The following is a 22,095-nucleotide window of genomic DNA, read 5'->3' on the forward strand; positions in this document are numbered from 1 at the left end:
CTCTCTCTGTCAAATAAATAAATAAAATCTTAAAAAAAAAGGAAGAAATAAAGAGTTTAAGACACAGAGATGCTGTGCAGCAAATATCAGGTACTCCATAAATTATGGTTTTTAAGAAACCCTCCAAAGACCGTCCTTGATTTCCGTATGCATGAGGCTCTGTTCCATGGGCTGCACTGCTGTGGACACACAGACCCTTTTAGTCTCCTAGATTCAGGTGTCTTATCTGAGAAAAGGAAAGACGGCTCTATCCAGGCCAAGACCTGAACCCTTAACCGACTGAGCCACACAGGTGCCCCTCTGCCCACACGTTTTACCAAGTTAGGTCCCATGACAGTATGATCGTTCAGAACTTGGAACATTCGCTGGGCCTCCGTCTAGTGGCCAGGGTCACTGAGCCTCCAAGGTCAGTACCTACAGTACCTACAGTAGGGATGTCACTTAAATTCTCTGATATATATATCATATATATATATATCTACATATATACCATATTTATATATATACACACACCATATATATGATAAATATATAAAATCATATTTATATATGATCATATATATACAAATTTTAAAGAAAACAAAAATTATGGAATGAGCCTTGCTTCTCTTTATCTGTTTCTCTCCATCTCCCTCTACCCCTCTTATTTTGTTTCTCTCCCTCTCCCTTTATGCCTTCCCTTCCTTTCCATCTCACTTTTTCTTGTTTTATCCTCTTTACCCAGTTCCACCTCCTCCGTGCTTGCAACCACTGGGGATTTGGCCTGCAGACCTAGGCAATCCAGGGTGGGAGATGAGGGGAAAATGAAGGAGAGAATTATGTGTCTGGCTTATGTCTTCGAGCGGAGGTCACAATGTCCAGCTCTGTCTTTGTCACACGTCCCTGCATCAGAGGACCTCTGTGGCTCGTCTGGAATTTTAAAGGGAGTATTTGGTCTCCCCTTTGGTCAGTCTTCCTGGTCTGTTTCTCTCTGGGCTGGGTACCCCATGGGGAGGAGGGAGTGACAGAGTAGGTTCAGAATTTTCTGCGTTTCAGCCTTTGTTACATTTCCTGTCATCAAAATCCCATCTGCCAGGTCTAATGGGCAACTGCGGCTTTAGGTGGCTCAGTGGCATCTTTGCGAAACCTCCCAGGGCCCGCACTCCTCTTCAGCTCTGGTCCTAAGAGAGGGAAAACCCGTGGTTACCCGCCAAACCCAGCTCTCTGACCTCGAGCAGCTACATTGTCCCTTGGGGATCTCGCTTCGGTGCCAAATCAAACACCTGTTCATCTGAGACATCTTTGCAAGGAGCTACTCTAGGAATGTCCAGGAGGATTTCTTAAGCACCCCGAAGCACTCGCCCTGGCAACTGACAAGACCGCTGGTCAGATGAGAAGGCTGAGGCAGAGAAAGTGCCAGGTTCAAGGGCCATGCAGTCAGTGGAAAGACTGCCCGTGTGCTCCCCATGCTGATGGACCAGCCCTTTTTGAGCATTGTGGAAAATGAATCACTGAACCTCCATTTCAGAAATTGATTAAAGGGCAAACCCCAAACCTAGATTAATATGATAGTATCTGAGATTCTCTAGGTGGAATGCACATTCCCAATGCCCTAAATGGGTGTAAATACTCAACTTGAAGTAAGTCATTTCAAAAACAATGAGACACCAGGTGAGAACCAAACACTGATGGTACAATCTGACACACAGGATGGGGGGAACAGTGAAGAGGGAGGACCTTCCCGCCGGGGCTTCCAGAGCTACAATGGCATGAAAGGACATGTGCCACTGGGAACAGGCAGGCCTGTGCCTTTAACTTGAATCCACAGCCAACAAAGGGTAAAGGCTCCCTTTTAGAACCGTCAGCGAGAAACTCTTCTTTCTGAGGGAATTTACCTCGTGCAATTTTGCTGAATCGTTTATTTTTGAACCTCAGTTAGAGTTCTTTGTACTTGTCCTTAAATATGGGTTTTGGATAATTAGGGTGAATTTTCTTTCTACGCAGGGTGTGCACAGCTGTAGGGGTGGAATGGGGCTTCTGTGAACTTCTAGAGCCTTGGATTTCCAGGTGGGGGGCTTCTTCTAAGGGAAACACCCTGGACTTTGGGCAAGGAGGGATCTAAAGTGTTTCTCATCTGAGCCTATGAGAGGTGCAGCCAGTCAACTCATGAAATTCAGCAGAGTTTGCAAAAATGAACGTCCTTCAGAGACACAGCAGAATCTGTACACAGGGACTTTAGGGTAGATCGTGATGGGAATGAGTCTACCCTTGGCAACACGAGGAGCCTGGGGCTTGGGCAGGTTATAAGGCTTCCTTAACCCTCAATTTTTTAACCTGCAGAATGGAAACATTCCTGCGAGCCTAACACAGATGCTGGGAAGGCCACAGGAGGTCCCTTCTGTAAAGTTTCCCACAGATGTTTCATTATTGATCTGCCTTATTATGCTTTCAAGACAAAACACGCATAAGTACTCACAACTCCCCTTGTCTTCTGCTCTCAAGGTCTAACCTGGGGCTGATGGCTCAGGGGGTACCGCCACTGATTTCTCGCCCTTCCTGGGCACAGACAATGTCTGACTCATCTCTGTTTCCCAGCAAGGACCTGGCACACAGTAGGTGTTGATAAATGTTTTCTGAACTAAATGTAATCGGGATCGATGCCCAAAAGGCAGATTCTCTCATTTCCATTGTTTAAAAATACCACGGATTTCCCCTTATGCATTATGTATCTCAGAAATTAATTTATCCAGAACTGTTTTCCAATGCACAGTTTAGTTTCCAAAGGCTCTAGTCTGCATCCAACTGGAAATTTGCACTGGGAGGTCTGGCTAGTCTCTGGCTCTCTCTGTTAATCCCAAGCGCCATTCCTGAGGTGGGTATGAGGGTGAGGGTCTGGGGGAAGTTATATCAGAAACCAGTGTCTCCCGATCCTTACTTTCCTTGGCAAGGTCAGGACAGATGGAGCTCATAGAACCAGGTGCATCTTTCCTTCGTCTTTCCCCTCCAAACCCAGCCCGTCAGAAAAGGCTGCAGGAGAAATACTATAGAGTTGTGGTTTTAGACCAGGTTGTAGATTCAGGCTTACCATGTACTAGTGATGGGATTGTGGGAAAGACACGAAGTCATGCCAACTCTCCAAACCTCAACTTCCTCACCTTGAAGAGAAGATCATCTACACCTGAAGGCCATTTTGAAGGCTACATTGTAAAAGACTATAGTACCTCAAACTAGAAACAAAAGTTTGTACCTGTGCATATGATATATTACAAAGAGCTTTGGCAGATCCCTTGGTCATTTGATACTTACCTCAACCCTGTGAGCTGGGCAGGGTTTATTATTACTGTGTCTATTTGAAAGATGGGAAAACCAAGACGTAAAGTGTTTCCCCATCATAGCCCCCACTGACTGAGTGCCAACCACATGCCACGCATAGTCATAGACCTTTGCCTGAAATACCCACTTTGTGTTCACAAAAGCCCTGTGAGTTAAGACAATTATAGTCAGAAAAAAATCGAGGCTCCGGGAGATTAAGTAACTTGCTTAGCTTGTTAAGAGGTGGTAGAAGTAGGATTTGATTCAAGGCAATCTGACACCGTACTGGTGATCTTACTACCCCTGCACTGAGTGATTTGCATAGGTGAATGCCCTAACTGGAATGAGAACTGAAGACTTTTAGCTTTAACGTTTTTTTTCTCCCCACGGCACTATTCGCTGTGACTCAAATACAGAAAACCTGTTTCAGACTAGACCTAAAACATTATCAATTAATTCCAGTCTGGCTGTCCAATTTTTAAAAGGGCACAGATTTAATGTGTCAGAAATTCAGATTCAACTACATTTCATCGCTTGTTTTCTATATGCCAAAGTGCTTCCTTATAAATCGATCCATGTAAGAAGCCCAGTTACCACATGAAATAAGCAGTATTCTGTCCATTTCAAAGATAAAGGAATAGAGGCTTTATAATGATATATCTACATGTCTCACCAACACCTCTAAGTTCACACACACACACACACACACACGCGCGTGCGCGCGCGTGCACAAATTTTGATCTCAAATCCTTCTACTCTATATCCACCAAGATCCAGCATTATAAGAGCTGGCATTTACTCATGCCCAAACTTAAAGTCATCCTGGATCCTATATCCGCCTTCTTACATCCTGTAGCCCACATGTCCTATCTGGATCCTTGCAGTAGTTCACTGACGCCTCTTCCTGCCACTCCCCCCCCCCCATTTTTGTGCCCCTCTTATTCATGTCCCACGTTGCTGTCAGGTCACTCCTAAAATCTAATTCTAATCAGGCCATTCTTTTGCGTAAGATCCTCCAGTGGCCTCCCATTGTGCAAAGAGTGAATATGCAAACCTGTAATGTGGCTTACAGGTCCTGCCTGAGTGTTTTCCTGGCTACTTCTTCTTCCTCATTTGGGCTATCTTCTCCCTGCCTCTCAAGCCTGCCACATGGACATTCTTTCATTTGACTTTGCCAAGTTCCTGCCAAAGGTGTGGTGGTTACCAACCAGCTCCACCGATGACAAGAGCCCTGGTTTGTGTCATTGCCAATTTCCATGGCGTTAAGTGCGCTCACTATTGCCCTATCGGACTAACACGGCGTCCCTGTCACGTGGGGAAGCGATGTGCACTCATGCATAACACCTATCCCGTTCCTTTCTGGCACTTTCTACAACTGTGATTATTTAATTATGCAGGTGGTTTCTGTTTGTTTGTATTCCATGTTTGGTCCCGGACTATCACTTCCTGAGGGAGAATCCCTCACTCTCATATCTCCACGGCCTGACACTGTGCCTCTCATACAGTAGGAACTCAAGACATTTCCACAAATAAATAAAGGACACACGATTCTGGACTATCTACCTTATTCCAGGTACTGTGATTGGCATGAAGAATCAATAAGACAAATAAGGCAGCGACATCCTTATGGACTTCATAGATTTATGGCAAAAATAAAGTTTTAAATGATTCTAAGATTATTGGATGTCACTGAATAGATTAACGCAATTTTGACATACAGTCTAAATTCAACGAACATTATTTTTGGATGTCAAAGAGGTGAATTCTCAAGCTGTGTGCAGCATGTTAAGAAGGCGCCAACCACGGTTTTGACATGTTATCATGAAAGGGTTTACAGATGGACAGAAGTTGGGAATAAGGGTAGAGGTCTCCCAGAATCTCTGGCAAAGGCGATTACAAATACTTCGGCATTTAATTCCAGCATGGGAGTCATCCCTTCCAACTGTCTTAGCTCCCTCCTGATGTCTTCAAACCCTGGGTCATTTTCAAACTATGCTCAGGTTTCAGAAACTGTTCCCACTGCCAAGCATGCAATTTACTGCGAGATGCCCAGGAATGTGGCTCGCCGACATCCCCACCGTGAATAAAGATGATGCGGACCAACTGCTTGTATCTATGGAAACCTAAGTGACTGTGAAGGTAGACCCCAGGCTCCCAGGCACAGAAAGGGCCTGTGAGCCCAGCCACCCTGAGCTGGCCCAAGGAAATGATGGGAAATTCAATTTCAGAAGGGCTGTTTGCAAAGTAATCCAATACATTATGGTGTGTGCATTATTATTGTATTATATTGAGTAATATCACATTTAAAGAGATTTCATAGCATCATAGCTGTGCACAAGGGAATATAAAAGCGGTTAATAAAATAGAGAAGTACAATTTCCCTTCAGTGTTAGTTATGCTCCTATTATATGCAGAATAATAATCAGAGGTCCACTTAGCTTGACTTGGGAAGTAACGGATGTGTAATTACCTCGCGTCTACAGTGTCATTAACAAGGGCTCAGTCCCAGTATCAGATCACTGTGCGACCCCAGGAAGCCTGCAGACTCGAAGCCCAAGCAGCAGGTACCAAATCGCAGGGCTTCCTAAAGCCACACGCACATCTCGGGGTGGGCTGAGGTGCCCGCACAGCCCCGGCTGGGCTCCGTGCTGGAATTCAGCTGCCACGTGGAGCCCAGATCGTGTTTGCTGGAATCTCCCTCTGCCATGGGTACCCTCCTACCCTTGGAGCCCTTATTTTTAAAAGAAAACATGGGGTTCCCCACCCCCCAGTATCTCCCTCTGCTGAGCTTGAGAAGGCTAGCAGGCAAAAAATATTCTCGGCGGGTCTGTTGAGAACCACAGAAGGATCTTCAGTGACTGTTTACTGAAAACCAACCTTCAGGGCCGCTACTCAGGCCTCCAGAGGCTCTTTTTGGGATCAGTCATTCTAGCTGCAGAAGACTTGGCCCTGGGGCTCAACACATTGGATGTGTCAGGTCCAGGGCTGGGTATCAGTTGTCTACTTCAGTCAAGAGTTGTTTCTACCAGTTGTGCCTATGAGCGTGAAAGAGCTGCCACAGCCTCTCAGAGCCGTGCCTTCCCATCAGCCAGGACTGGCTTTGAGTTCTGGGCTCATCACTTCCCATGAGGGCCATCAACATAACCTCTCTGGGTCTCTGTTTTCCTTGACCCGGGAAATGGGGACAACCCTAACGGCCATTAGGTTTCAGATTAATGAATTTAAAGCCTGACTACATTGGCCACCACTATTATCATCAACCCATTAATAATAACAACTGTGATATTCATTCCACGACCTCAGAAGAATATAGCATTTACTAATCCAGCTTGGATTTAAATCAGAGACAGCAATAATATAGGTTTTGATCCTTGAGAAAACAGGGGCAGTGTGTGTATGTGTGTGTGAGAGAGAGAAAGTGTATTTAGGGGTAGGAGATGCTATATTTCTGATATAAGTCTGATATTCATGGAATTCTGGCATTACACAGACATTTAATTTCTTGCCAGAGTTCCAAAGGGAAGGCCAGTTTGATGAAGGAGAAAGAATAAAAGAAACGTAATTCACCGGCCAGGGGAGAAATTGGAAATATTTTATTAAAAAATAATCCAGAAGTGGGGCGCCTGGGTGGCTCAGTGGGTTAAAGCCTCTGCCTTCAGCTCAGGTCATGATCCCAGGGTCATGGGATCGAGCCCCGCATTGGGCTTTCTGCTCCGTGGGGGGCCTGCTTCCTCCTCTCTCTCTCTGCCTGCCTCTCTGCCTACTTGTGATCTCCGTCTGTCAAAAAAAAAAAAAAAAAAAAAAAAAAATCCAGAAGACCCACCTGACCCAGTCACACTTGAATGCCTACCAAGACTAGTAAGCTTGATAAAATACTGTAGGGAGTGGTGGTGACTGCAACAAACAGCCCCGAGAGACAGCCCACCTTCAAGATGAGCACACAGTGGCTGGGCTCTGTTGAACTTTTCCCTTTTTTAATCAGAGCCAGATTGGATTGTGAAATCTCCCATTCTAAAATGTAGGCAATTCATTCCATTTGTGAACTCAACAAAACAGGCCTGAGGTCTAAATAAAGCCAGCAGGTCAACAATATGTCAACCTTGGCCTAGATCAGGCATCGGCAAACCTTTTAAGGAGAGGAAAATAGTAAGTATTATCAGCTCCCTGGGTTATACGTCTGCTGTAATTACTCGGCTTTGCAAAAGCAAAGCAGCATAGACAACACATGAATGAACCGGTGCGACTGTGTTCCAATGAAATTTTATTGACAAAAACAGTCAGCGGGCCACTACTGGCCCATTGGTCATAGTTGGCTAACTTCTGGCCTGGCTTAGCACGGATACTAAAGATCTGGGGAAGGTTAGTGAGAAAAGGGAAAAGGGCTCTTTGGGTCCCGTGGACAGCTGGATCAGGCAGAAAGACAGCAGACAGCCAAGGTTTGAAGTCCAGGCAATGCCGCAACTCTCCTTTTCAACCTCCGACCAGGTCCCCTCTAGTCTTTGTCAAGAGTGCCAGTGGCTCAAAACAGGAGAAGGCCCCCTAATCCAAGGACTAATGTAGCTTGTTTGCTTTCTGCCTCCAACCTTCCACCCCTGGAGTCAAGGAGGCTCTTGTTCCCAAGCCTGCCCAACCCTCATCTTCTCTTTCCCTTTGGTGAGGCCAGATGGGTGTCACCCAGAGACAGCGCCTGGAACCCCAGGCAATTCCTTGCATAATTGCTAACCCGGCTCCCGGTTCCCATGTGCAATCTGGGAAGAGGGAAGGAGGGGATGGGACCCACCTCCTGTCACTCCTGTGCTGCTGTTACCACTGCTTTTCTTAGTAAGAAAATGGTAGTTAATTTCTTCCCCTAAAAAAGCCCACGGAACAATCTCTTTAAATTACAGTGTTACGATGTGAAGCAAAGATGCAGAAGTCAAATACAATTTGGGTTATAATTAGCGATTTCCTTGTAGCAAGTTTCTCTGGGAGATCCAGGCTTCCTTAGTCAGCTTGCCAACTGGTTTGAGGCCTTTTTCACTGTGGGGCCCCTGGATGCCCTGGGGGTGTGGGCAGTGTTTGGGGGATGGGAGGAGAGGGAGAGAGAGAGAAAAAAAAAAAAACAGTGTGTGTGTGTGTGTGTGTGTGTGTGTGTGTGTGTGTGAATTGAGGCAGTTTTGAGTTAAACACAGAATTATGGGGGACAAAGATTATTAATACATTTGTCTGCTATGATATAATTAAAACAGCAGAGAATGTCATTTAGGTAAAACAAACTACTTCTGATGGGGAAGTCACACAATGTGGGTTTAAGAATCTGCCAGACCTCTGGCTGCATTTACTGTCTTCCCTTTATTAGCTGTATGACCTTGGGGCAAGTGACTTAACATCTGTGCTTCTGTTTCCTCATCCATAATTCTGGTATCTTCACATCCATCCATCCATGGGCTGTGGAATGTGAAGAAAATGAGCCACGTAGTGCTTGGCTCATGGAGTGGATTCTGGAGTCAGATTGGCTCCCTTTACATCCCTGCTTTGCCCCATTGGCTTTGTGATGTGACCTTGGGCAGTCTCCTTGATTTTTCTATGCTCTGGTTCTCTCACTTAGGTAACAAGGCGTCAGTTATGGTCCCTGTCTCCTCTGGATGCTGTAAGATTCACTCAGGTCATTAACATAAAGTTTGTAGCATCACTGCACTGGGCATCTAGTACATGCTCACTAAACACTAGTTACCGTTCCCCATATGTTATTAATAAATGACAGCTGCCATTTTTAAAAAATTATTTTCAGCCCAAGAAATTTCCATTTGTTTTTCTACCAATTTATATGTTTCATTTTTTAAAAAGATGAGGGTAGTCCAAACTTTTTGAATTGTATTATTTGCAACTCACTCTATACATTTTTTCAAAGGAAAAAAAAAACTGCTTTTTTACTCCCAAACAAGTCTGCAACTGTTAAGGCTTTAAATCGCTTTGGTCCCAATGGCCTGATTTGTTTAGATCTGTCCAGGCTACAAACCTTGGTCTATGAAGAACAAATTGGTCCATGAGGCTTTGTCCCAAGGACATCGAGATCACATAAAAAGCAGGTCGTCGAACCTGATCCATTCCTGATGCAAGAGGGATGGTTTATTGTGTGGGTTGTGGTGACCTTCTCTCCAAAGTCCAGGAGTTGAAGAGTCCCTAGGATTCGTGGGATCTCCATTCTGCTCGGCTCACCTACCAGGCTCACCTGTCTCCGAGGGCTTTGGTGGGCCTTCTACGGAGGGCAGAGCCCAGACTTGGAGCTTTTGCCCCTCAGGGAGCTTGTGTGGTAACTTGGACATAGCTGTACATGAAAGGTTATAATTTGACAATCTGACAGCCTCTGTCCTCAACCAGTGATTCAGACGAGAGCTGGTTGGAACATAGAAAGCCCTGAATGAGCACAGCCCCCTTGACCTCAACAGCAGGGTCAGCAAGAGAGAAGGAGGGTAAATACTCTTTTTAGAAGTCTGGAAGCCTTAATGAGAGTCAGGCCCTACAACCTCTGAGTAGGAACCAAAGTAAGATATCAAAGAGAAAGGGAGCCCCAAGTTGCACAGCCTGACCCGCTCCTAAAGACACCGGGCTTTGTCCATTTCGGGGCACAGATAACCCCAAGTAAGTGAATTTTGAAAACTACTACAGAATCCAGGAGATGGAGGGGGAAAAGGATGGTCACGGCCAGTAGAATCCATAGTGGGGGAAGTGGTACAGTGGAAATTTTCTTTTGGGACATCCCTGCTGTCACGTTCCCTCTCTGAACCATGGGATCATTCGTAAATGAAGCAGACAGACAGGACAGTTGTTTCAAGCTCGAACCTTCTATGATTGTCTACACTGTCATGAGGAAGCATCCACGCTATCTTTTTCATATACCTGTAATGAAGGATTAAAACTCCTAACTTACCTCTTGGTTAAAAAAAATAAATTAAGATTCCAAGACTAAGTCAGGGCTTATTTTCAGAAACTGGGCAGATAACAAAAATGAGTGAAACGGGAGTGAACAAGAGAACACACAAAATTCCAGATAGCTGCTTACTTAAAAAAAAAATCAAAAGATATTGTAATGCTGGGTTAGCAGTTCAATATGACAGTGACTGGATGGGAGGATGGGGGTGCCCCTTTGGACGGTCCATGAGTTCTCTAAACCACCCCAGTGTTCCCACCAAGGGGTCACATAGCACCTTGCCTATGGTTTTATCTTTCCTATGTTAATGGAGAAAATTAATGATTTCTTTTGCCTACATCTCCATCGTAAACCAGTCTCTCTCAAACATGTACTTTACTTGCCTAGACATGAAAGGATTTGTGTTTCAGCCCTTGACTTGTATGATCTCCTATCTGTACAGTGAGAAGATGGACCAGGCAGAGTCTTTGGTTCCTCTGGCTCTAACATGCCAAGGGTCTGGCCACAGCACCCAGGAGCCCTCAGTTAAAAGAGCGTAGTCAACTAGCTTCTCCAGCCAAGAACCCAAATAGAGCACAGAATTCCTATGAACTCACTACAGACTTGTAGAATATATGGCCACCAATTAAGAGCATGAGCTATGGTTGGCTGATGAGTGATTCAAATACCATGCACAAAACAGATGACTGCCTGCTTCCCAAGTTCATTTAAAAACAAACAAAAAGAACCATGCAAAAGCAACAAAACCACCTAATGGGGCTATAAGCCATGCAAAGGCAATTAGGTTTTTCGAACACCCAGACCAGCTGCTCGTCCAGCTCACAGACAGCCCACTCCGTCTTCAGATCATCCCACCATCGACCCAACTCTTTAGGACTACACCGTGTACTGATACTTGCTCCAAAACTATCATCTCCATCAAGGGTAGAGACTGCTTAGTCATCCCAAGAGTGTAAAGTTAATGACAACGAGTACGGTTGTGATGGAGAGAAAGCCAAGGTGAAACACTTCAAGTGCCTAGTAGACCTGTGACTCAAACACGACAATCAAGTCCCCCGAGGGAAACACCAAGTCACTCCCGGAGTATGTCTGATCTTTCCTTACTTAGCAAAAGCAAGGTGGCTTTGAGCCTTACAAACAAAACGCCAAATGCGTATTTCCCTAATAAATCTAAGCCCTGAGTGTGCATGGCCTGGACCTAATTAGCTCAATGACTAGCGGCTACCCCTCTGTGGGACTCAGACACGAGTGGTTGGAAGCCATTCATTTGAAAATCATTAAATGTAAGAATCACTTGTAAAATAAATGTGGGGGTTTTTGAGTCTTGGTCTGGTTCTTAACAGAAAGTTATACAATTCTTAGGATGAATTTATTCTCCTGAAGAATTCTGAGAATGAAAAATTCAGGACAGAAGAGGATACTTCGCCTTTTAGGAATGATGTGATTTTTTTCTTAAAACGGTCATGGTTCCTATGGTAGAACGTCTACCGTGTGCCTGTTACTGTGAAGCCTTCCCTCAGCATTATCTCCTCAGGACGTCACTGCTGCTCTAAGACTCACATATACGGAGGCCACAAGTGAGGCTCAGAGAGGTTACGTCACACACCAATGGTCCCACTCTGCGTCAGAAATGGAGTGGGAAATTCAGGCTCTGCACTCGATTCTTCTCCACATTCTTAACAATACCAAATGGTATTTATTTCTGACCTGTCGTGAGAACCTTCACTTCCACTGGATCCCAAGGCCATAACCCTAGTACTGTGACAGGACATGACACACATGGGTCTCTGATGCTCCCGGCCAGGCCACCCCTCTCAGAGTTATCCTAATCATGCCTTTGGACCCATCAGGACTAGGAATCGGTGAATAGGGGCTTTAGAATGGTAAAATGGCCCTGGTATTGGAGAACGAAGGCCTTTAATTTACCCTGAAAGCCATGGGCCATTTATTTGAGCTATCCGGGAGGCAGAAGCATAATACTTTGGCCTCATGAGGGAACAAGGGGCTGTTCCTGTGTCCTTAAGGTAAATGTGAACCTTAGGCAAATAGAACTAGTGTGGACAAAACAGCTCAGCCACACTGTCATCTGAAAAGACAATTGCGAAGTCACCGAAACGTGTTATTGGAGTTTGCTCAAGGCACGGGTCTCAAATAAGAGCACACGCTAAGCCTGTAATATTGCACATGCTTGGGTCTGCTGGGGCCCTCCCCAGGGTGGGAAGGGTGATTCCCAGGCAAAGCATTCCCTATAATTTATGCAGAGAAAAGCCTAGCTTGAAAGCCTGGGCGTGACTGGGGATGCTTTCTGGGCTTCGAGCCCTCGTTAGGACTTTTTGGTCTTGAGTCTGTTTGGAGCTCTAGCTTTTCCCTATTGGCTACAATGAACTTCAGGAATTTCCTTGCCTTGGTTCCTTATATACTGCTTCATATGGGGATGATAATGCTTCATATATACTTTTTTGGGGGGGGTGATAGAAAGTCAAGATAACTTCAGATTGTGCGTGAAAAGTGCTTAGGACATAGTCTGACACTCACTGAGCAGAGACTATGAATTTTGAGATCGCTATTCCCTGTTTCCTGTTTTGATGTGGCTACCCCAGCCTATCTTTAGGCATCCCTCAAGGATTTTGCTAAACTTTAAATGTGAGCCAGTGAGGCCAAAGTCCCCCACCAGAGAGAGGAACTCTGTGGTGTTCTCTGATGCAGCTCTGAGGGCTGTTTAGAAGGGAAGAGGAAGGGGGTTTGGAGAAGGGCAGAGGCCCAGAGGAAGAAGAGAACATTCGGGATAATAAAACCAGACAGGTCACATGGGGGAGCCCAAATGGGGGAGCAGAAGATCGAATTCCAACACATCAGAGTCCAGGTTCTTCAATGACCTGCTACTTTAAATTGGAGAGCAGGGCTGAAGAATCCAGAAGAATTCTAGATTGTTCGCCCCAGCCTCGGGCCCTGGTCACCTATGCTGCAAGCCTGGGAGCCCTTGTAGGGAATACCCTGGAGACTGAGGGAAGAGCCAGACTTGGACATGAAACAGACCTGGGCAAAGCTCTCCGCTCTGTCACGCACAACTCTCCCAAACCCACAGCGTCCGTGGCCTCCCTGAACCTCTGCTTGCCCAGTGTAAAATGGGAATACAGCTATCATTTAAAGGGCTTGGTGTGGAGGCAAAACAAGAGGAGGTGTGCACGGCCTCTACCACGGTCTATGGACCACAGCAGGCCTCAGTCGATGGCGCCGCACCTTCCCTTCCCTCTTCCCCGACAGCAGACAACTCTCAAACTATTTTAACTCTGTTCTTTTGGGAAGAGGAATTAGAGATGCAGAGATCTAATTTAGAGATAGAAAGACAGAAGAGACACTGAGAGAGAGAGAGATAGAGAGACAGACAGAAATACAGACACACACAGAGAAACAGGCCAGCAGGCTGCTACAGATTGAATGTTTGTGTCCCCCAAAATTCACATGGGGAAATCCTACCCGCCCCCATGGTGATAATATTGGGAGATGGGGCATGTGGGAGCTGATCAGGTCATAAGAGTGGATCCCTCAGAAAGAAGCCCCGGAGAGCTCCTTGTCCCCTCCCACCACGTGAGGACACGGTGGGAAGTTCGCCCTCACCAGACGTGGCCAGCACCAGTGCCATGGTCTCCGACTTGTCAGCCCCACAACTCTGAGAAATGACCGTCTGCTGTTTATAAGGCACCCAGCTTGTCATATTTTTGTTATAGCATCCCGAATGGACCAAGACACAGGCATATGCTCCCAGTGGCATAAGACATTTCTGGAAGAAAATATAAGGAATTGGTAACTTATTTCTGGCAGGGAGATGGAAAGAACTGGGCTTGTGGGCACTAAGAAATTTTGGTCTCCATTGTAGACCCTTTTCTAAAATGTGGTATTTTTGTATGTTTGTTTGTTTTTAAAGATTTATTTATTTATTTGACAGACAGAGATCACAAGTAGGCAGAGAGGCAGGCAGAGAGAGAGAGGGAAGCAGGCTCCCCACCGAGCAGACAGCCCGATGTGGGGCTCGATCCCAGGATCCTGAAATCATGACCTGAGCTGAAATCAGAGGCTTTAACCCACTGAGCCACCCAGGCGCCCCTAAAGTGTTTTTTTTTTAAACCGTAAACCTGAGTTGCTTTAAAATAATAGTAATTTAATGTATAATTAAATAATTAAAGCTAATTTAATAATTTAATATAATAATATCAACAGCAGCAGCAGCTAATGGACAAAAAGGAATGCGCTGAGTTTTCTCCACACCTCAGCAATACACCTGGCTTCAAAAGCAGAGCCAGTCTTTAAAGGGGAGGAGAACAGGGGCACCTGGGTGGCTCAGTGGGTTAAAGCCTCTGCCTTTGGCGCAGGTCATGATCCTGGGGTCCTGGGATCTGAGCCCCACATCAGGCTCTCTGCTCAGCAGGGAGCCTGTTTCCTCCTTTCTCTGCCTGCCTCTCTGCCTACTTGTGATCTGTCTGTCAAATAAATAAATAAAATCTTAAAAAAAAAAAAGAAAGAAAGAACGAAAGGGGGGATGAGAACAGGAAATCACTACCAGCCAATGTCTTCACTTATTAAAAGTATTAAGGAACCCTGGAGACCCAGTTGACACCATAGTTGGCAGAAGCTGAGGGTCAGGGACTTGGCTCCTTAAGGAGTTCCTGTCCCTGTCAACAGAGCCCGGAGCTCGGGGACCTAGCTCTAGGACCGACATTTTTTCTCCCATCAGATCCCAGAGCTGGTGGGAGACTTTACACAGACTGTAGAGCGGTTAAAAATAGAAGTTGAGTTGCTATTGGAGATACATGGAGAATTCACTACTTGCAAATCTCTAATTATAATATGTCAAGAGTAAAATACCTTGTCAGGAGCGGTAGCTAAGAGAACAGATTATTGACTCTGTCAACACAGTGATCCACGATTGTTTGGAGGCCTACACCGAATAGACATCCAGCAGAAACATGTCCTGCAGGGACTCATCTCAGCCCTTGGGGAATGGAGAGGATGACCTGGTAAGTCTTTTCTGTCTGTACTTTCCTCGGCTCTGGGTGCCTCCCGCTCCCCTTTTACAGATTCTGCACTTCGTGTTAAATCATGTGCATATATTAGATGTTCTTGGAGCCTACCAGATGGATGGATGTTTTCTCGTACCCAAAACTACTCGGTTTCTCAAAGAAATGATGTCCTCGACAGTGCCCTCAGACTGGCATTAAGAACCGTCACAGTTAGGGTGACTCCAGGCACAACGCAACCCTGCGGAGAGTAACCTAGACAAGCTAATACGGGGCCGTGGATCCTAGGGTTGGGAGAACATGGGTCTGACCCACTTAGAGGTGAAATTCCTTCTTAACGCAGAACCTGGAGGGAAGGGAAGGCATGCTCGGTAAACGTGCGAGGATGCAAAGACATTTGGAAATGCACTTGTCATAGACCATGTTCTGCTCGGCCGGGTCAGGAAAGTACAACTAACAAGTAGGTCATGGGCAGCAGAAGCACCTTCCATCTTGGCCAAGACAGAAAAGCATATGCACGAATCATGTGTAGTAGAAAACAAGATGGCCTCTTTTACGTTCCTGTCCCTCCCCAAGGTCGGGTTAAGCCCCCTCCTTCAGTTCAGAATGGTTCCCTTTGCTTTGAAACTTTTTGTGACAGCGTGTGTCACCTGAATGTCGCTGGAGAAAACAAAGGGGCCGGCTAACCAACCCTCCCCAAAGTCACACTCTCCTGGCTTGGAGGGGAACCCACTGCCCCTCAGATACCCTAGGAATCATCTGAGCCAGATTCTTAGCACATCTATCCAAATTCAGGAATCATTCTATTGCTCCCCCAATCCCACTCTGTCAGCTGAAAACACAAAGGCAACAGAGTAGGAACTCCTCACAGGATTTCCTGACTTGGAGATTTCTCTGTGTTCCTGACCCGTCCACTCCTTCTTCTTGCTGTGGTCTGAATGTTTGTGCCTCTCCTCCCCCACCTCCTCCCCCACCCCACTCACATTTTGTAAATCTAAAGCCCCAGGGATGGTGTTAGGAGGTGGGGCGTTAGGGGGTGATCAGGTCATGAGGGGGAGCCCTCATGATTGGGATTAGTGTCGTTACACAAGAGACCCAGAGGACTCCCCCGCCTCTCCGTCGTGTGAGGACGCAGTGAGAAGGCCTAGCTATGAACCAAGAAGGGGCCCTCATTCGACCACAGTGGCACCTTGATCTTGGACTTCCAGCTTCCAGATCTGCGAGCAACAACTTTATGCTCTTTGTCACCCTGTCTGTGGGGCTGTATTACCAGCCCGAATGGATTAAAACGTGTCTCTCCTATTTCAAAACCGAAATGTTCCCCAGATTTTGCAGGAACCTTATTGGTAGTGGTCCAAAGCTGGAAACAACCCAAAGACCCATCCACGAGTAAATGTATCAACAGACTGTGGAGGGTCCACACAACAGACTTGCTACTTGGCCATGAAAAGCCATGACCTACTAATCTAACAGGTCAGAAGAACCTAAAGGCAATGATGCTGAGGGTACGAAGCCAGAGAAAGAGGGTACAGCATTCGACTCTGTTGCTCCACACTTCTAGAAACTAAAAACTACGCTGTAATGAAAGAAGCAGATCCATTGGTCTCCCTGGGGAATGAGGTAGAGGGCAGGGAGGAAGGACTGCAGAGGGATAGGAGAAGCCTTTGAGGGTGATGGAAATGCTGGTTACACCATCTGCACGTATGTCATCCCTCATCAAACTCTGCACTTCTAAATACACGCAGGTTATTGTGTGTTAGTTATATATTAATAAAACTGTAAAACATAACGTATATTTTCTCCTTTCCTAGGCTACCTGCTGTATGTGTACAGCCTTGGTCACCTTCTCTCCTGGGTTGTCATTCCCCATCTCTTGTTCTCTGTCCTTCCATCTGCCCCGTAGGTGTCTTTTCCTTGGCATAAAAGAGGAACCCAAACCCACTCTTGTACAAACTCCTTCCTCTGAACTCTACGCTCCTCAGTTGCTCTCCTCTTTTTCTTGACTGCAAGCGCCTACGATGGGTAGTGCACTCTAACCCCAACCATTCCCATGTACTTCTCAAGTCCTGCCCTCTGGTATCTCTCATCAACACTCCAGGTGCCCTACTTTCTCCCGGTCTCTAGTGATGCCGGCTTCAATAATGTCTTCCGAGTTCACACCAGCCAGGCAGCCCTGCCAACACTCCTCCCGTTCAAACTCCAGTCTGGAGACCCTATTCACGTCCCACTTGGTAGCTCCTTGCCTTCCGAACCTTGCTACCTGTGAGTGTTTCAGTGACCTGCCTGCTCTTCCCTCCAGTTCCAACAACTTGGCAAATATACCTGTTTAAGGTTCTCCGTGCACATGGCTCACCGTTAACTTTGACTAGTGTCTTCCTGTTTAATATCATCAGTGAGAAGATCCAAAGCACCTTATCGTTGACTCTGGTGGGCCCATCCTTGGTCTCTGCATTTGGATATGGCGCTTCTCAGTGGCTGAGGCCCCTGATCTCAGCGTCAGCCACTGAACAGCCAGAATACCGAGCAAACCAGGGAGAGAGAACGGCTCCCAGGGCTCGTCTGCATGGGACTCATCCGAGAGTCTTTCCGTAGGAATCTGCTATGATATCAGGAGCCTGGACTTGTAGGAACCATCACACAAAACTAGAGAATGGAGGTGAGCTAAGGAAGAAGAGACAGACGGATCCTGTTGGAGCCTAGCACATGTATGCCAAGCACCAACCTGGGTCTGAAGGCAGCCCTCCTTCGAGACTTCTTGTTGCATAAGCCAACACATTTCCTGCTGAATTTTCTGTTACTTGCAGCAGCCAGAAGACTATGAAATGTATGTCCCCTCAATGATAGTACCGAGGCACGTCCCTCAGCAAGTGTTTCTTCCATCACCGAAATACACTAAAGCCTTAGAAACCCATGCCCTAGACTTACCACATTACAGTCACAATGGAACATGTATCCTATATTCTCTAGCGGACCAAGAATGTCTCTAAGGAAAGACAGCACGTGTGCTCGCCATTTCAAGGCACTGCAGTGCCTGGGGCACTGTGGACACCCAACACCCCGTGTAAATGTGCGTTGATCTCTAGAGAGCTCTTTCTGGGACAGAAGGATACGGGCATCGCAACTTCCCAACTGGGTTAAGATCTCCTTTAAGGTATCATTGCTAACCCTTCCTTTTAAGATTTCATTTTCCAGCTCTTCTGGCTCAAACTTCCTCAGTGGCTCCCTCTTGCTCCTGGTGTGGAATTCCACCCACGGATCACAGCCAGCAGGTCTGTGGGATACAATCCCTCATGATGATTCCCATTTCATGCTTTGCCCCTGTGCCTCTGGACCTTCTTTTGCATGCCCTGGACATACTGGCGTCTTTTTAGTTTTTTGAACAAGTCAAGATCTTTTCTTTTCTTTTCTTTTTTTTTAAGATTTTTATTAATTTATTTCACAGAGAGATCACAAGTAGGCAGAGAGGCAGGCGGGGTGGGGGTGGGGCGGGAAGCAGGCTCCCCGCTGAGCAAAAAGCCCCATGTGGGGCTCGATCCCAGGACCCTAAGATCATGACCTGAGCTGAAGGCAGAGGCTTAACCCACTGAGCCACCCAGGAGCCCCCAACATCTTTTCAACCTGGGGACCTTGACCTTGGTGTTCCTTCTCACTGGAGAGCTTATTTTCTTATTTTAAACATTATCTTCTTGATGAAAGTCCCAGACTACTCACCTGCAGGCAGTCCCCTTGCCAGTCTTAACCCTCCATGGCACCTGTCTTTTCCTCAAGAGCACGAATCACAATCTGTATTTATACAGCTGTTTGACTGACACAAGCTCACTCTATGACTCTCACACTACGTTATAAAAGGAAAGGATCATTTCTGCTCGTTTTAGCCACATCACCTGGTATGACTCCTGGTCACAGTAGAGGCTTAAAAACATGCACGAATAAATCACTCTCCCAGAGCAGGTTAATATAGTTGGCACATACTGAGGCTTAATAGATAATGTCTGAGTGGACATTATTACATCCTTTTTCAGTCCTAAAAACCTTCTGAAGCCCTGCCAATACTATCACAAAATAACCAAAAACAAATAAACACAAGCTGGTAGTTTACACAGCCGGTAACAGACACCTGCCGACCAGCAAACCCATATAATAAACTCGTCCCTGAGTCGGAACAGCCAGATATACACAGGCGATAGCAGCGCTATTCACAAAAATCCTAGGATGGAAACAACTCAAATGCCCATGAGTGAATGGATGGACGAACAAAAGGGACATAGCCATACAATGGAGTAGTACTCAGTCATAAAAAGGAACAAAGTACTCACACACACTGAAAGCATTCTATTAAGTGAGAGAAGCCAGAACCAAAAGGTCATATGTTGCATGATTCCATTTTTATGAAATATCTAGAATGGGCAAATCCATACAGACTGAAAATCCATCCATCCATACGTTTATAGGAATGGCTGTGTCTCCGTAATGGGTTGGGGTTTCCTTGTGGGGTGATGAAAATGTTCTGGAACTAGATATGGTGACGGTTGCACTTAACTGTGAATGTTGTCAACCCCACTGAATTAGATGCATTAAAATCGTTACAATGGTAAATTTCATGTCATATACATATTTAACACAATAAAAAAAGGTGAAGTAGGCAATAGACCATGTTAGAATGTATACTATTTTTCAAAACTCTCCGTATTTTACCTTGAAATGAAGTACCAGGTAGCAAAGTAATAAATGGTTACTTTGAGGGCCAAGAAATAATCTCCTGCTATAAACCAAGAAATTCCCTCACAAATACTGGTTTTCCAGAGGCCTTGGAGCAGAAGAAAAAAGTACAGTTGCCTTCTACCTACAAAATGTTCTGGACTAGCAGCTTGGCGTGCCCAGGCTTCCCATAGAACAAGGAATCCCACATAACAAGGTTTCTCAAATGAACATACACATCTTGTGACGTGCATGGTTATTTTAGGTCACGTGCACACGAACAAGTGTTTAATTTTAATAACTATTTTTGTTAAGACTTATCTTTGATTAATAGGCAACAATGCTAGTTTTCAATTTACGGTGGTGATAAAATGTTTCTTTTTTGTTTGTTTGCTTGTTTTCAATCCACTGAATACATTCACATGTAATAAAATAAACTCTTGTCGGTGCAGAAACTAAACAGCCACCCTCAAAATACAGAACATTCTATGACCTTGGAAAATTCTCCAGTGCTGCCCCTTTGTGGCCCAGGCCTCCCCCACCCTATGGCTCGCACAAAACACAGAACAACGTAGGTAAATGTTAAAGGCATGAGGAAGGCTGAAGAAGCTGAAGAAGACGGGGCTAGGGTGGAGAGAAGCTGCAAAGGGGCCTGAGGTTTCTTCCTGGGTGATGGCAATATTCTAAGATTAGATTGTGCCACCGGTGGCACAACTCTGCAAATATATTAGAAATCAATGAATGGTACACCAAAAGTGGTTTATCTCCATAAAGCTGTTAAAATTACGAAGTGTATGATTCTTCTAAGAGGACCGAATTCCAGAAAAGGCAAGAGGAACAGAACTGAGATGAAAGCTTCCCTTTATGAATAAAGGCAGTTAAGGAAAAATGTGTTGATTTAAGTAAGTAATAGGAGAGGAGGCCTCTAGACAGGTGAGTTTTGCAAGCTGCTGTGACAGCGCCGGGTTCAGGGGTTGCTGGGGGGCAGGAGCCCCGTCGGATGGGGCGCGCCCTGCAGTCACCCCCACCCGCTCGGCCGCCCGAGGACCCGCGCCCACTTACTGTGGCGGTGCCCGACACGGTCTGCGCGCTGGTGTCCGCTGCGCTCTGCTCCGAGTGCGTCTGGGCGGGAGGGTACAGGTTTAACGTGTGCTCGGGGACGGTGGTCTGGCCCGTGTACTCTGGCGCGGGGTGGGGGTGAGGGGCCGTGTATTCCGCCGGGATGCCGTTCTGAGGGGGAGCAAACTGGGCTGAAGCGTAAGGCTGAGCCATTGTGTCCGGGGCAGCTGCTGCTTCCTGATTACCCTAAAAAAAATCAGAAAGGGGGAGAGAGGATGAGAGCACTGTGAGAGGGCACCAGACAGATCCCTTCCCTGGGGCCCGAAGACCAGTGCTCCCCGCCACAGTCTGCAGGAGCCGGCACGGTGCCCAGAGCCCGAGGTGGATGCATTCCCCTTCATCTCCGCCAGGCTCCGTAAGGAAATGGCGCTCTGCAAGTATACAGACATGACCCCATTGCGCGGATGCAGACATCGAGGCTCAGCAAGGCGCAGTCACTTCCCCCTATCTCCCAGCCCCATAGCCAAAGGCGGAGGGTCTGTACTCTGCCCCATCAGATTTTTCTGGCAGATCCTCCTTATTTCATTCCCATTTTGGAACATGCGAGCATGTAGTTGTCTCCAGTGACAGCAGCGCCTTGATTTGATACTTAAAATGCCAAGAGAGATTAAATTGTACGTGTGTGTTCTTGAGAGGAGAGACAATTCATCTAAGCATTTGAATTTAATCAAAGTTTTATGTGACTTGGCTCACATAATGGGATGGGGGGTCCTTTTAATGGTCACAGTGTGTGTGTGTGTGTGTGAGATGTTCCAATGAAGTGCCAATACAAAGCAGCCAATGGAAATTCAAGACCTAATTTGGACAAAGATGGCACTCTGTGATACTGTGTTCACCATTTTAAGTATCTTTATAAAATGCTGGGCTTGCATCAACCTCATTAATCAATGCCTCCCCCCGCCCCCTGCTTTATTTTTTTTATAAGCATAGAGTATTATATAACAATTCACCCTTCCAGTCTAGGCAAAACATGCAGCGTGATCATTACAGTCAAGTCAAAAGAATTAAAAAAAAAACACACACAAAAAAACCCTGAATTCAAATGCTTCCATTTCAGGAAGC

At 46.1% G+C, this 22,095-nt stretch overlaps 1 protein-coding gene across 8 annotated transcripts in view; it reads right to left on the minus strand.

The window, feature by feature from the left end:
- LOC111156037 (RNA binding fox-1 homolog 1) overlaps positions 1–22,095 on the minus strand; it is a 600,640-nt gene that overhangs the window by 149,815 nt on the left and 428,730 nt on the right. For all 8 annotated transcript variants that reach the window (XM_022516606.1, XM_022516607.1, XM_022516604.1 and 5 more), the window contains exon 2: positions 20,977–21,219. In XM_022516606.1, coding sequence (XP_022372314.1) covers positions 20,977–21,219 — 243 coding nt within the window. The remainder of the gene's footprint in view (positions 1–20,976; positions 21,220–22,095) is intronic.

This window comes from Enhydra lutris, unplaced genomic scaffold, assembly GCF_002288905.1.
Source record: "Enhydra lutris kenyoni isolate GAN:26980312 unplaced genomic scaffold, ASM228890v2 scaffoldscaffold45, whole genome shotgun sequence".
Classification (NCBI taxonomy): Eukaryota; Metazoa; Chordata; class Mammalia; order Carnivora; family Mustelidae; genus Enhydra; species Enhydra lutris.